The sequence below is a fragment of the Tachysurus fulvidraco genome, chromosome 19, assembly GCF_022655615.1.
Source record: "Tachysurus fulvidraco isolate hzauxx_2018 chromosome 19, HZAU_PFXX_2.0, whole genome shotgun sequence".
NCBI lineage: Eukaryota > Metazoa > Chordata > Actinopteri > Siluriformes > Bagridae > Tachysurus > Tachysurus fulvidraco.
Genome location: NC_062536.1, coordinates 6535514 through 6552197, shown reverse-complemented (window position 1 = coordinate 6552197; position 16684 = coordinate 6535514). Strand labels below are relative to the sequence as shown.

The window sequence follows — 16684 nt, the reverse complement described above, 5'->3', positions numbered from 1 at the left end:
CCCAAAGTGTCTTGCCAGGAAACACATGCTGAGACTCTGTGTTGGCCAAAACTCTCATGAGAAGATTTTAACCTCTATAAACCTGGTAAGCCAACCAGAACCTTGAGTCTAGGTTTAATGAAGCAATAGGCCCGTCCAAATGAGTCTCTTCCTGATCCGTATAGACATTAACATACATAAATAAAAAATGTTTGGCAGATTAAACATACTCCCAAACAATCCAAACCCAAGAAAGTTATATACCTGTTGACTAAATTTGGTGATTTCTTTCCCTTTCCTTGGCTTTATTGCTTGGATAAGGGGGATTAAAAATACCTCATAATACCAAAACACTTTTAGATCTGAGGTCAGGTTGCCCTTTTTTTGTGATCCAGTGTAAGCAAGATGACCGTACGAATGACTGAGGTAGTCCAGAAATAAATCTCACTATATGATATCACTATTATTTGATAAAGTATTTGACAACTATCATGAAGAGTTTATAAAGTTATAACTGCTGAGTTTACGGTAAAGACAGAGGTACAGAGCTTATGCTTTTTTTTTTTAACAGTGGTGCTTGTGACAATTCCTACAAATTTTGCGTGAGAGGAAGTGGATCGAAGAAGCAGGACGTGCTCCGGTGAATGTGCCAAATTCAGTTTTAAATAGATGGGGGAAGGTACAGGAGGAGGTTGTGTGTGTTGGGGTGAGTGGGGGGTTTGGAAGTGTGTGTTGTTACCTCTTAAATCACTTCAGCATGTGTCTAACTGCTCTGCGAGCCAGCTCTCTGAATGAAACACACATCAGTGCGGTTACCATGGAGAGAGATAGAGACAGGAATTCGAGCTGGCTGTCAGGCAGGTGTCTCCGTACCCAGGCACCCGCTGGAGAAACACTCATTTAGCATTCGCTCCATTGTGTGAGAAGTGAACAGGAGTGCCGGTTGTGTTGATATCACCAAAACACGGCACAATGTTAATAATGAAGCAAACAAAAATCAAAACACATTGATTGGTTTTTGCTGCCATAGTAGAACAAAAACAGGGCTCAACAGGTGGTTTTCATTTCATATGCCTGGCTTTTTCCTTCTGTTCTTTTTTCCCCCCTAAATATGAGAACCTTGTATTATGGCTTGACTCTTTGCCTGTTTGGGTTGATGGATACACAGCTAAGGAGCTGCCAAATATCTTCCACTGCTATTCATGGCTCTTTATGGGGTCAGAGGTGCTCCTGCAGGGCTCTTTGGCTCTTTTGTCTATCAGTGCTAATTTATTACAACCATTAACAACCCCTCCGTCTGCCCAGGCAAACAGGTATTGAGCTTTAATTGTCATTACACAGGGGTCAAATGCGGACGTTAAACTTGTTGTATTGTTTCGTAATGTAATCATTTCTTCATTGTGCATTCATGTAATGTAATTTTGGGAATATTGCACTGGTTTGTTGTCATTCTCTAAATATGTGTTTATGAATAATCTGTTTTCATTTCTCTGTGTATTAGCAGTTGATTTTTATTGTAGTTAGGTAATGCAATGCATTGATTTTTATATTAAATTACTTTTTACGGATGCATCCAGAGACCTATGACTAGCCACATAGAGTTGCCATCTATTTCAAAAGTACTTTTTTAGTTATCTATTTGCATGGTGTTCATGTATAAATATATAATATAATTATAGCATAATTATAGTATATATAGTATAATTAAGTGGCTTAACTCTTCATAGTTAATGTTTTTTTTTATGGTATTACAGTACTGTAGTGACTGAATTTTTCAAGAGGGACATCGCTTGTACCACAATTCAAAAACATTTAGCAAGGATTGGTAATTAATTTTATACCACAGTGCATTGAATTCTCCATTCTGATTGGTTAGAAGGTGGACAGAATGTCGATTCATGTTGAAGCTTTTACAGTAGTGCAAGCTGCGACACAAATCTCAGATTTACATTAATGCAGTTATGCTAATTTGTTATTGTTTCTATTGCACCAACATAAACAGGGCTTTATATATTCAGAGGACACTCAGTATAAATGTTTTTTTTTTTAAAAACGGGTGCCATTGACGATACGGTAATGTTTCTGTGAGAAGACATTTATTTAACATTTTTGGAAAGTGTCTACTGTGTCAGCACTTTGTAACAGACAGAGGTGTCTCTGTGAAAGGTTTTCCAATAGGAGACAGTATTGACAGTGGACTTACTGGTTTCTCTCTAACATGACACACTGAATTTTGGTCTTATTAATATCAAGAGAGGAAAAAAAGAGGGGTGCTGCTATAATCTAAGTGATAACAAGAACTAATTTCTTTTCTGGATGTTCACAAGCAGTAATTGTAACAGGTAAATAAATATGGCATTGTAAAAAGTTGCCAAATTTCTGTGGTGTAAGAGGAATAAAGCATATGCTGTTATGGAAAGGCATGATCAAGACCATGCCACAAAGTATTTTTATTCTTTACTTAACAGATGTGTTGTTGTTTTTTTTTTACTATATTAGATAATCTTCCTTTCCAGTCTAAAATTCAGTTCGGTTATTAGTTTATCTGTATAGTACTTTTAGCAAGCTTTAGTGAAAGATATAAATATATATTCAAGATAGACATTTATATTTTTATTTCTAATGAGAATTTAAGAGGTGATTTTGGTGAGGAAAAACTTCCTGAGAGTATATGAGGAAGAAAATTTGAGAGGAACCAGACTCTATAATACTATATGAGAGTATAGTATAATGCTATAATGCTGTAGCTAGTTTTAACATAAAGCCTATCTTGTTGAAGTGATCAAGTGTTCGCTGATGAAGACTTGAGTGCTAAACTGTTCAGGACAACTGCAGTCCTAAAGCTATTATAGCAACCGTAGTCCTAAGCCATTGCAGCAGAACTGTTTGTATCAATTGCAGTCCATATCCATCTTCCTGGTTCCTAAGCAGTAATCTCAGTATCTTTAGGCTGTCTATGTGAGGAAAATCTCGGCAGCAGCGAGTGGTTTCTTAACACAAAACACATTATTGTAAAAAGGCTCTCTGGACTGGAAGAGGTGCCTGAGAGAGATCTTCTGTCTATCCAATTTATCTGTCCATCATCCTTTTACAGCTCTAATCTATATGCAAATGATGGCATGTCTAAACTCTTCCTGTTAAAAACCGGATATGATCTTATAGGCAAGCAGCTGAGGTTGCAGTCAGACTCAGTAGCAAACAAACAGTATATACCATATACGAAACAGCAGAATTGGGAACAGAAAGAGGCTCGTCTGTGCCATTTGTCAGATATTACAACTTTTGACAGGTCATCAAGATATGTCAGTTTTGTGCAATTACTGATGTCAGGACTACTTTATGTTTGTCTGGAAGGGCTACAATAGGGGATGGCGGAGGGTAAACAATACATGATCATTCATTACATGAAACAATACATGATATCCTCTGTATAATTACACAAGATCCTATGTTACACATCATACAGTATATAATCCAAAACCTTTCAAATGTGATATAAAAAAACTATGCATGAGCTTGTATTGAACACTGAGTTGTAAGTTTACCATCCATTATTTAGTAAAAGACATCTGAAGAACACGTGCTGTGTGTATGCGAGGCAATCAGACTGGCCATTTATTTTAAAGTAAACCATACTTATCACATGTTGCACATTTACTGTAATAAAGACTGAACACAGCTCATTGGTTTGTCTAGGCCATTACATAATGCTATGTGTTTTATGATCTGCTAAAGAAAACAAGTGCTATCTTTAATTTATTTAATATTCACTTTTAATTTGCATATATTTAGTAAGATCTTTAGCTAACCTGCTTTATATTCTCTTTCTCTGAGCAGCTCTTTCGGCACACTTCAGAGTTTGCGAACCCTACTCTGACCACAAAGGGCGCTATCACTTCGGCTTTCACTGCCCTCGACTCTCTGACAACAAGACCTACATGTTCTGCTGTCACCACAACAACACCGCCTTCAAGTACTGCTGCAACGAGACCGAGTTCCAGAGCATCATGCAGCCCAACCTCACCAACACCTCTGATGGTTTCACACACAAGTAAGTAAGCAACATATGATGCAGCAAAAACATGAAGCCCTGCTAAATTTGTGGGGAAAAAAACTATTTCTTACCTAATCTTGAAATTTCATGTAGCGATGTAATGATAAATATAATATCAAATATTGTGATGTCTCAGTACGATATATTATCCCTATACCAAAGTATAATGATTAAATGTAGAAATACAGTACAAAAAGATGTGACACCTTTCTTTTGAAATCTATCTTAATTTGACAGTAAAACTAACACTGTTGGCGTCAGTCTGAATGAGGCTTGACTGAAGTCCTGTAGCTTTCTGTAGATCCAGTGTGGTTTTGAAACATGGGTTCTCCTCTGCACTGACTAGAGTCTAACATCTGCAGCTTTTAAACATTTCAATCACAGCATATTGAAGTGCTTTCAGTTATAGCTGATGGAAAGGCAAGTTATACAGTAGGTAAAAAAAAATTCAATTTTGTGTCCATAGAATCGTTTCTTGTGTAAATGTAGAGCATATATTCTGTCAATAATTTAAAAAAAATTGGAAGCAAAATTTTTTTTTTTTGTTGACAAAAATGGCATTCACAATAAAAAAAATCACATAACAGAGTTTCTGAATTTTACATCAAAAAATGGCTTTGAGATTAATTATAATTGTAGCCATCCATCAGGGGCAAGAACAGAAATGTGCATTCTATCCAGTATATTGTAAAAACTGGCTCCTGCGTGCCTTATACACATAAATGGAAAGTTCAAAATGTAGATGGAAACTGGGTGTTGTTTAGCACCATTTTTTTATTGTGTAAAACAATGGTTCCTTTGCTGTGATCAAAACAGCTGCAGAGAGAGAGAGAGAGCGAGAGAGAGAGAGAGAGAGAGAGAGAGAGAGAGAGAGAGAGAGAGAGAGAGAGAGAGAGAGAGAGATTTTATTTACATGATATCAGTACAGATACAATAGTATTTACACTGGCTAGTATGGTAGTATGCTAGCTTAATTAGCTCGTAAAAACATTGCTAAATAATAGCAATATAATAGCAATCTACTTTTTTCCGTTGAGGGAGCGTGAGCCTGATTGAGTTGAAAATGTCTAATATATGTCATATTTTTTGACGAATAGCCTGCCTTATTCTGCTGTTGACGGTATCTGTAGAAATCTGCAGACATCAGAGTTCAAATAGAGGCCCTTGAATGATGTATACATAACTATGATACATACATGATCATATCTAATGATGAAGGAACTTTTTCTCTTTTTTCATGAAAATATTACGCGGAGGCTAAGAAAACTTTTCAGTTGGACATTTCCGATGATATGTGTAAGACCGTGCAGCTCTGTCTGGTTTGTGACCTCCATTTGGCGTTGTTATGATATGCATAATATGCAAATGGAGTAGATTTTCCCATTTAACAAGTTTAAGAAAATGTCCACATGCATGCCTGCAGGCTGAGTGGCAATGAAGCTGGTGTAGAGGAAGATAGATGTTTCTCTTCTGGATGCTATTGTAACTTGTTTATCCTGCCAGCTGTCTAAACAAGGGGCATCTATATGTATGCAAAGTATGATTTCTTTTCACATAAAAATTATTTTCAGAACATTAACTGTATAGTGGAGAATGTTTTTTTACTGTGACTATTCATAATTTGCCCACCTAACATTAACTCTGTTGTCTTCCCAAATATCATGCCCCAGTTTGAGCTTTGTGAAGAGAAACCCTAGACAAATTGTTTATACTCCCTAGAAACAGTAGTCATCTTTTCTATTCATGATGGAGGTTCGACTCAGTGTAATCTAATTTTGAATTGCACAGTACACAAGACTAAAATTTTTAAATCAGCTGTTTGTTTTATAATGCAAAACATTTTGCACTGTATGTAGGAATCAAGGTCTGAGACATTAAGTTCTGAAACAAGTAAAAGGGTGTCATAATTATCATAACATATATATGTTATATGTTTGGTGTGCCAAAACATTTGCATACAAGCGTGTGTGCGCATAATACAGTACACTGGATAAGTATTCACTTACTTACTCCACATTTTTTAGTGTTACACCCTGGAATTTTAAATAGATTTAACTGTGATTTTAATATAACAAAAAGGTTAATTAAAGGTTAATTAAGCAAGTAAGCAAAGACTTGTTGTTTGCATAAGTATTTGCCCCCCTGGAATCATACATGAATTACAGCTGCAAGTGTTATAGGATATTTCTCAGCTGAGACAACTCAATTCTGATATTTTCACTCCTCTTCTTGGCAAAGTTGTTCAAACCCTATCTGTTGGTGAACAACTATTTTCCATTCTTTCCAGACTTTTAATTGGATTAAGGCATTGACGGTCATTCTAACAAGTGCAGGTTTTATTTTGAACCACTGCAATCTAACTACAGCAATATGAATAGGAATGCTGTTCTGTTAGAAGGTGAAACTCCTTTACAATATCAAGCATGCTGGATTTCTTCTAGGATTTTTCTAGGCTCTGTTCAACTTGCCCTCAAGCTTGTCCACTGATAAATCTCATTCCTGTGACATGATGCTACCATCAGCATGCCTCACAGTGCGGATTTTCTTAGAATAATGAGACGTTTTGTGATTCTACCAAGCATCACATGCCATGAAAAAGCCAAACTGGTTTAAAATATTTTTGTTTGCTGAGTCCCGCTGGCCTTTTAGCAAAGTATAAGCTGGACTTCATATTGATTTTATTTTGATAGCAGCATTTTTCTTGACACTCTTCTATTAAGTGAAGTTTTGTGGGGAGTGTGGGCTTTGGCTGTCCTGCAAACAGCTTCTCCAGACTGAGCTGGGGTTCTCTGCTGCTATAGTGTTATTCTTGGCCTCTTAGTTGTTTCTCTGAATGATGCACTTCCTACTGTACCAGATCACTGAATTTTGGTGGACTGTTGTCACTATGCCATGTTTTTTTTTTTAATTTATTAGCAATTACTTTGTTTTCTTTGTTTTGTTAGATTCTTGTTCTTCATGATATGGTTTGTTTAGATATGTTCTCTAACAAACTCTGATCTTTTAGTTCCACACGAGCCATCTTACTTTGAAGCCATGAAAAATCACCAGCACTTATCCATGAAAATAAGATAAAGGACTTGTTCATTAAGCTAAACATGTAACTCTGTCATGGCATTAAGCAGCTGTGGAAATGTCATTTCACACTTCAGGCTTCAGCTGAGCCTCCTGGGCTTGCCATTTCACAGACCCGTGTGTCTCTCCCCAGGCCAGCTGTATTACTCTGTGGTACTTTCTTTGTAGAAAAAGACTAGGACCTCTGTTGTAATTGTATTACTAGATTTTTTTTGTATATTCTGATAGATTCCTGATATTAGTGGCCAGTTTTCTTCTGCTTAGGTGAATTTAAACTCACTGAAATAATTCATTTCTATGCCGTATTCCCTAAAACCTAAAATCTCAAAATATCCTTCATCCTATTCATTATCTGTTAAATCTTTTTATATTATACTGTCAGAACTTAATATTGATTTAAAGTTCACCATTATAAAGTATCATTATTTAGTATATTATATTATTTACTGCATTTTAATGTTTTTTCAGCCCTTAAAGTAGAACTGTCAAAACATCTCTTTCCTAAGAAGAGGTCTGTAAATAAATGCATAGCTTTAATAGTGCCTCAGTGATCTAATTAAGTACTAACATTTTCAAAGCATATGTGCACAGCTTAATATTACTTGTATTTAGCATCAGGTTCCAGCGGACACAAACTGCAGTCTATTAGTACTCAAGATTAAATCTTAAATGACTCAAAATGCCCCCAATAAATACCATTTAAAAGGGCAGTTTGAAGTGCAGTTGAGTCTAATATGAATGGATTCATATATTTCCAAGTATTTGCATTATTTTCTTAATTCTTAATATTCTACAATACACTGTTTGACCACTTCATACTTGTGATCATTGCTATACATAATTTATCTGATATTATTCAGTGTCTGAATATTCCGGAAATGTCAGGACATTTTTTAAAATTTGAATAAAATGAAAACTAAGACTTTCAAATCACGTGAGCCAATATTTTATCTAGCAGCTAATTAAGAAAATCTCTGTGCATTAGGGACAAGGCCGAAGACCTTTATGGGACGCCGTGGTCTTCAGCCCCTCGGACGACACTGCATCACTAATCGGCATGATTGTGTCAATGACATTACTGAATAAGCCCAGGAATACTTCCAGAAACCAATGTCTGTAAACACAATGCACCATGCAATCTGCAGATGCCAACTAAAGCTCTATTATGCAAAAAGAACATTATATGTGAACATGTTCCAGAAGCGCCATTGTGTCCTGTGGGCCAAGGCTCATTAAAAATGGACTGTTTCAAAATGGTAAAGTGTTTTATGGTCAGATAGTCCAAATTTAACATTCTTGTTGGAAATCATGGGCACCGTGTTCTACAGAGGAGGGAGGGAAACCTTCCAGCGTGTCATCAGTGTTCAGTTTAAAAGCCAGCATCTTTAATGGTCTGGGGGTGAATATGTGCATACTGTACATCATGGGCAGCTTGCATGTTATGGAAGGCATTATGAATGCTGAAAGGTAAATAAAGGTTTTAGAGCAACATATGCTTCCCTCCAGATGCCATCTATTTCAGTGAATGCCTTGTGTATTTCAGCAGGACAATGGAAAACCACATACTGCAGATATTACAACAGCAGGGTTTCTTTGTAGAAGAGTCCGGGTGTTGAATTGGCTGCCTGCAGTTCAGATCTTTCACCTATAGAGAACATTTGGCGCGTCATTAAATGAAAAATACATCAAAGAAGATCACAGACTCTTCAGCAGCTGGAAACCTATATCGGGCAAGAATGGGACCAAATTCCAACATGAATAGTCTAGAAACTTATAACCTCGATGCCCAGACGTCTTCAAACCGTTTTGAAAAGAAGCGGAGATGCTACACCGTGGTAAACATGCCCCTGTCCCAACTTTTTTGAGACTTGTAGCAAGCATCAAATTTGAAATGTGCTCATTTAGTGGCTATAAGTGTAAAACTTCTCTCTTTAAAAATTTGGTATCTATGTTCTATTGTGAATAAAATATTGGCTCACGTGATTTGAAAGTCTTTTAGTTTTCATTTCATTCAAATTTAAAAAATGTCCCAACCTTTTTTGGAATTTGGGTTGTATATCATTATATGCTCTTGCATGATACACTGTGATCCTTAGAGCACACACACACACACACACACACACACACACACACACACACACACACACACACACACACACACACACACACACACACATATATATATCTGCAAATTATTTACATTATAATGTATGAATTTACCTGAATACTAATGTTCTGTCCTGTTCTCTGATCTCTGATTGCTGCAGTAATTACACAGCTCTTGTTGGTGTGTGGATTTACGGTTTCTTCGTCATGGTTCTGCTGGCATTGGACTTCTTATACTATTCAGCCATGAACTATGAGGTGTGTCGTGTCTATCTGGAGAAGTGGGGACTGGGTGGTCGATGGCTGAAACAAGCCAGGAGCCAGTGGCACAGTGCCACCATGGTGCAGGAGGGAGAGCCGAGCACAGGGACGAGTCTGAGTCACGGCCCTCACCAACAACATCATCACAGACAGAGTTTAAGAGGAGAGGTGGAGAGTCCTGCGCTCCTGACCATCCAGACCTCCACAGCATGGTGAGTCTGCCACTCAGGCAGAATTCTTATATTTTTTGTACTGCTCTGGTTCATTTTGTAACCAAACAATAAATTATATTGTTTTTAATAATATCCAACATTAATGTTGCTAGCTTAAATCTGTATAATGTTTAAACATACAGCATGTAGTAACTTAACTGAAAAAATAAGAATATGGAAACTATGAATGTACTTTCTAAAATATTCTAAAAAAAAAATAAAAAATAAAAAAAAGATTCTTAAATACTTTTACATTTCACAAATAATAGGCTGGGCCATTAACCCATTGGGTCCTAAAATTTAGTGTTAAAACTGTTACAACAGAGATTATTTGCACAGATTTGCAGATGAATTGTTATTATTGGTATTAAAATCCTTAGCACACACTATATTCTTTGTGTTTGTCTTTAACATGCAAAAATATAGACAAAGAATTTAGTCATCGCAGATCTCAAGCATTAAGATGTGAAGCCCCAAGTAGTGAGTATCTGTAGACCATCTGCTGCTGAGCATGATTTATCAGCCCACCTCCTACATGTCCATCAGTGAAAAGAGACACACAGGACCCCTGCTGATCAAATGTTATTTAAGTGGTGGACCATTCTCAGAACAGCAGTGACACCTATGCCTGGAGAATTTGCCAGTGCTAAAGGCATTCTTGGCTGCTGTTAGAACATAAAAGGTGTTACCATCTGGGATACACGATCTGAGAGTGAAAGATCCATTATTATGTGTTGTATGCTTCATATGTTTGGCTTCACTTCACAGAAGGTTAATGATGTTAAAATGGATAACTCTAAAGCTAAATTAAGAATGGTTTTGAAATCATTTTAAATGTAGTTCTCTGACAGACAGCATGCACATTTTACATATATGTAAAGTATATTTAATATATAATTAATACTCATGGCAGACTACCAACAACTTATGATTGTTGTGGTTAAGGTGTCTGGACTGATTGGATGATTGTGAATTTAAATCCCAGGACCACAAGCTGCCACTTCTGCATCCCCAACAATTGCACCCACTAGCCTCAAATCCTCATTAATTACATCCATATACCTCCTCTTTGGCCTTCCTCTTTGCCTCCTGCCTGGCAGCTCCATGTCCAACATTCTCCTACCGATATACTCACTGTCCCTCCTCTGAACATGTCCAAACTATCTTAATCTGGCCTCCCTAACTTTGTCCCCCAAACGTCCAACATGAGCTGTCCCTCTGATGTACTCATTCCTAGTCCTGTCCAATCCCAAAGAGAACCTCAACATCTTCAATTCGGCAACCTCTAGCTCTGACTCCTGTCTCTTCTTCAGTGACACTGTCTCTAAACCATTGCTCATTTGTTTCAATACAAGTCGCTCTGGATAAGGGCATGAATGCCAAATTTTTTAAAATTCAGTCATACTGCTAGTTGCTTATTGGTGTTTAAAAAAGGGATTTCAATACACAATATAATACAAACCCTATACATATTTAATGAAATAGTCACTCTATGGTAAAATGCATTGCATATGCATTCTAATGCTTAGAGTAAAACTACTAGACAAAAAACTGACCACAGGATATAAAGTATTTCCAAAAATAAAAGGCCACCACTGGCTTTTCACTCAGAACGGGTCTGAAAACTGATCTGACGCAGAGAAGTGGAATCTAGCGTGAGATGCGATGATGTGTCTTGGCATATGAAGACTGGGAAAAGGTGCACACAGTGCGGAGAGAGATGAACGCACTTCTGAGCTGCATTTGTCAAGAAGAAATGTGGAGCCTGTAATATTAGGCCCATATTACAGACAGTGTTTTTTATTAAATGTTCTCTGTGTCATCATGAGGCAAGAAGCATTCCTGTTTCTGGAGCCATGAACTAGAATAGGATTTTTATCATCGTTGAAATCGGAGAAATAGGGTCAATTAACAAAGTATGAATATTATTATACATTGCACAAAGATTGTGAGAACAATATTAAGGATCAGTGCAGGGTATTCTTCACCTCTGGGCAATCGAGATTATATAAGCAAGATGAGACCATCTCATTAGTGTGTAAATCTTTGTATTAGATAACACAGGATTTATCTGATCTGAAATAGCCCAGCAGTGATGTAGTGTTACTACCGTGGCCCGCTTTTAGGACAGTTTTTTTTCCAAACCCGAGGCTGTTTGCCCGAGAGATTGGTATGTGTGGTCAAGTTTGAAACCTGTTTTAAAATTTGGGTGGATTCCAAAGAAACAATTTCTAGTCATCTTGAAAATGGTCATCTGCTGTTTGCTTTTAACCATGATGTCTATTTTAAGGAGCACTTTTCCAGTACTCTAAGTACTCTTCCATACATAAAATATCAAGTTACAATGTTTTCATGTAGAATAAAGATGGGTCATGTCATGGCTGTTACTGTATGTAGCAGGTTATCCTAAGTTTATAAGCCACTTGGAGTTTTTTTTCCACCTTTCTTTCGTTCTAATACTTAGGGCTAGTATATATTTAATGTAAGTATAATACTGTATGTTATAATACTGAGTAAAAACTGGGAATAAAGGTGTGCAGCTTACTGCGATCGGTTATAGACGTTTTCAAAATTTCTATCGTGCTTATTCCTGGACAAAAGATTTCAATACACAATATAATATGAATCTTTCCAGGTTCATTGTGATTACACAATACTGATCTCCACCTCAGTCTCACGCAGAGTTGTATTTCAGAACATCTGTTAAGCTGCATTAAAAATTAAGTTATTTAACCAGACAAAGTCTGATATTTCAGCTTCTCTGCATGAACCGTGTGTAGCTCAGGGAATGTTCTAAAAAAGAAGAGCTCCCCTATCACTAAACCTGTCTGCCCTTCGTACCACACCGGTATTGCTTAAAAGCTCTGCACTATGCAATATAAATGAATGCAATATAAATGAAGACTGAGTCATGTTTCAAACTAGGCTAGAGAGGTAAAGAAGTATAGAAAGGGCAGTGTTTTACACTGAATTAGACATTTATCATCATTATAAAAAGAACATTTAAGGTTTAATTAGGCAAGATAATTGTCTCTCGGTCTCTAGGTCTATATACAGTGCCCTGTGGAACTGCTGGCCTTTCTTTATGAAAATTCAAAATTCTTTATGAAAATGAATAGAAATGTTTGTATGAAATACACGTTTAATCATGCACTCATTTTTACTAATCACTTTATCCTGGTTAGGGTTACACTAATTAGTCATTACACACCTCAATTACATTTTTACCCTCAATCAACTGAAGAAACTATTTATTTTGGTGTTTATTGAAATAATGTTTTTTTTTATATATATATAGACAAAATGATTGGCTTTTTTTTTTTAAATAAATACAAACAGTCTTTCCCTGTACTTAGTTATCCATATGAAACAGTTTTGCAGGCTGATTAAATTATGCTGATGTATTACTACTGATATGTCACAATGTATTATAGCTTTTAGTTTCTAGAAATAATCATAATCATATAATATAAGATCCTGACAAAGTATATAACATAATAATGCCATTTTCTTCATTCACATTATTAATGCATAGAAACATGTTTCATGTGGCATTTGATAAACATGGGGGTAGAAATAGTGCAGAATCTTATATAATATATTAAATATAGGGTACTGGTTTATTTCTTTGTTTTAAATATTTCTAAATTATAATATACTCGCCATCCACTTTAATAGGTACGACTGCATATCTATGCACTTTTAAATGCAGATTTGTTTACTTATCTAATCAATCAAACATGTGGCAGCAACGCAATACATAAAGGTAATGTTCATGTCAAACATCAGAAAGATGGAGAAAAAGTCTGATCTCTGTGCCGTTAACTATGATATGGTTGTTGGTACCAGATGGGCTGGTTTGGGGATTTGAGACACTGCTGATCTCCTGGGATTTTCACAAACAACAGTCTCTAGAGTTTACGCAGAATGGTGTGAAAAGCTACAACATATTGAAGGAGTGACAGTTCTATGGGTGTAAACGCCTTGTTCATAAGAGACATCAGAGGAAAATTGCCAGCTGCCTGAAAGGATATAGTAACTCATATAATTACTTTTTACAACCGTGGTGAGTAGAAAAGCATTTCAGAATGTACAACACATTGAACCCTGAAGTAGATGAGATACAACAACAGAAAACCATATCAGGTTCCACTCCTGTCAGCCAAGAACAAGAATCTGTGGCTGATGATTATTTAAGATGATCATTTACTATAGACTTCCTGTCGGCTCAGACCAGTCTGATCATTCTCCTCTGATCTCTATCTCATCTACAAGGTGTTTCATCCCGCAGACCCTCCACACACAGGACATTTTGTGTTTTTGGCATAATTCTGTTTTAAACTTTTGAGAATCTTCAGAAAATCCCAGGAGATCAGTTGTTTCTGAAATCCTAAAACCAGCCTGTCTGGAACCCATGCCACGCTTAAAGTCACAGATATCACATTATGAAGTTTAACTGAAATGAACATCAACTTAAGCTCTTGACCTGAATCTGCCTGACTGCATGATTAGATAAGATGAATGCGCATAGTGTATAAGAGTGTATGAGTATTTCTCTACGTGTCAAAGTGATCCTGGACTTGCAGTGGTTCGGGGAAACTCGGCTCTGTAGTTACTAACATGGAAGTAATTACACTGTGATTATTTACTAATAGATCCAAATATGAATGTGGTAGAAATTGAAGTCAGACGGGAAAAGCTCAAGACAGTTCAAGACGGATAAGAAAATCAGCTATAAATCAGAGTATGAAAACAATCATTCTTCTGTAAATATCTTTTGTACAGTAGACAATAAAACAATCTTAAAACAAATTTGTTTACCTTCCAGATCTATCAGATCGGGTTAATGCTTACAAGAGTGACCAAATGAAAAAAGAGTGAGTCCAGCTGCGGTAGGTGTGTGAAGCTGGCTGTAGAGATAAAAACCTGGACCAGTCGTTTGGTTATTTTGAAAGTTGGCATTGCAAAGAAAGGGTTATGTCACAGCTGTCAGTCAAATGTTCTGCACACAAATAAACTACTCTATATAGGCTATTTTTCCCTTTCCGTCTTTATATATATATATATATATATATATATATATATATATATATATATATATATATATATATATATATATATATACATACCTTTTTTTTTTTTTACAAATCTGAATTTGTAAACTGAACTGTTATAAAGAAATTACAGAATGTGTTTTTGTTTTTCTCCATCTAGATACTTGAAGCTTGACTCATTAGGATGTACTGTGCAGGAGAAGCCAAGAAGAAAAAGTCACAGAAAGCTCACTGACTTTTCACAGAGTAACTCTGCAGGTTTATCTCCCTTTTTGAGATGTGGATTTTTTTTTCTTCACTGTGATGTTCGGTGAGGAAACTTACTCAACACGGTCGTCCGATCACCTGATCCATATCCACGCGACAGGATGAGCACTTTCTTTGACCTTTCCACCGCAAAGTATCCTATTGTAAACAGTAAAGGGAAAAGTGTGTACTCTTACTATACTCTTATACTCACAGCACAAGGTGAGACAGACTTCAGTTTCTGAGACCGCTGTAAACTCAAACACAAGGCAAACTGTAGATGAATGTTCTCTTATACTTCTCAGCAGGAAAAGCAGAGAGATCTTAAAAGATCTTTTATTCATTCAGTGATTGTACCGGTCCTGTGGAGCTTTTTTAATAAGTTCAAGGACTTTAGCTGGATATATGATATTTGAGACTTAACCAGACAAAACCAAAAAAAAAAAAGCACATTTCATCTGAGATAAACGTTTTTTGCCTCTTATTAGAAGACAACCAAAATACTAAATACATGGGATTGAAAATATTGTTTGAAAATATTGTGTATATGATCAGTATTCACCATCGCATTAAAATCACTGGTTGAAAGTGATGTGTGTTCTCTTGCAATACAGTGAAGTACTTAACTACTGAAGTTGACAATGTCAGATTAAGCAATATGTCATGCTAGAAAGTCCTGAAGATGTACGATGAAGTGTGATTGTTCCAAATGAATTACTTGATTACATGGAAATACTGCCTCATAGAGCTTCTTTTTCTTTAGGGTGGCCTCCTGGTGCATTTACATTGTCACGAAATAGTCTGATGTGGACCTCTGCAGAGTAAATCTATAGTATCTGAGCGTTATTGTTTTTGTTTTGTTTTTTGTTAGTTTTTTTTTACAAAATGAAGAAAACAGTAAGAAACGCTGAAGAAAAGCTTATTATTAATATCACTTCCCTCTCACTGATTTCAGCTATTCTAATATTAACTGTAGACATGATATGAACCCTTTCGTTGGCAGCAATGTGAATGCACCATTGGTAGAAATCCTGCCGGTAGCTTTATTTCCCGTGTGGAAAAAACGTGCACTGACTTGAGGTGAGTTGATAGGAATAGTCAAAGCGAGTAGTTAATTAACCTGCAATAAAGCACAGTATTGTGTTGCATTACATTGTAATAGAAAGAAACCTTTCTGTGATATCGTTATCAGTGTTTTAGATGAATCTATTCTCTTCTCCTAGCAGGCAGAGACATAATCTGTGGTACAGTAATGGGTACTGGTGATGGTGATAAATTGCCTTATAGTAAAACTATTGTACACCTAGCACCAGTCGCATTGTAGTGGCACGTGTCCTTCACTTCAGGTGTAGCGTGGCAGTGCACCTGTTCTTCATGTGGGTTTTAACGAATGTATAGTGTTTGGATTCAGTTTTTGTTGTAATTGCACTTGGTAACTTTTTACTGTCACAAGTTGAAAAAATGCAAAATAAAGATCTATCTTTTGCAGTGTGTTCACTATCTTCTGTGCGATTTTTCTTTTCAAAACACAGTGGTATAATAAGTGTAAATTAACAGAAATAGGAATAAAGCAGACTACCTGCCTGATATCGTGTAGGTCTTTGTGAAAGTCACTTAGATCAATACACTTCGGCATTTTTCCTGCTTCCAAAACATCGACTTTGAGACATGGCTTCACTTGCTCCCCTTCCTGTGAC

General features: G+C 36.4%; 1 protein-coding gene across 2 annotated transcripts in view; it reads left to right on the top strand.

Annotated features, from left to right (window-relative positions):
- The window catches only part of shisal1a (shisa like 1a), a 32714-nt gene extending 16246 nt beyond the window's left edge, over positions 1 to 16468 (top strand). The window contains exons 3-5 of one of the 2 annotated variants that reach the window (XM_027153872.2): positions 3817 to 4030; positions 9376 to 9687; positions 14902 to 16468. In XM_027153872.2, coding sequence (XP_027009673.1) covers positions 3817 to 4030; positions 9376 to 9687; position 14902 — 527 coding nt within the window. In that variant the 3' untranslated portion in view covers positions 14903 to 16468. Of the gene's footprint in view, positions 1 to 3816; positions 4031 to 9375; positions 9692 to 14901 lie in introns of those variants that run through there. The other variant, XM_027153868.2, reaches the window with a different exon arrangement.
- The last annotated feature ends 216 nt before the right edge of the window (positions 16469 to 16684 follow it).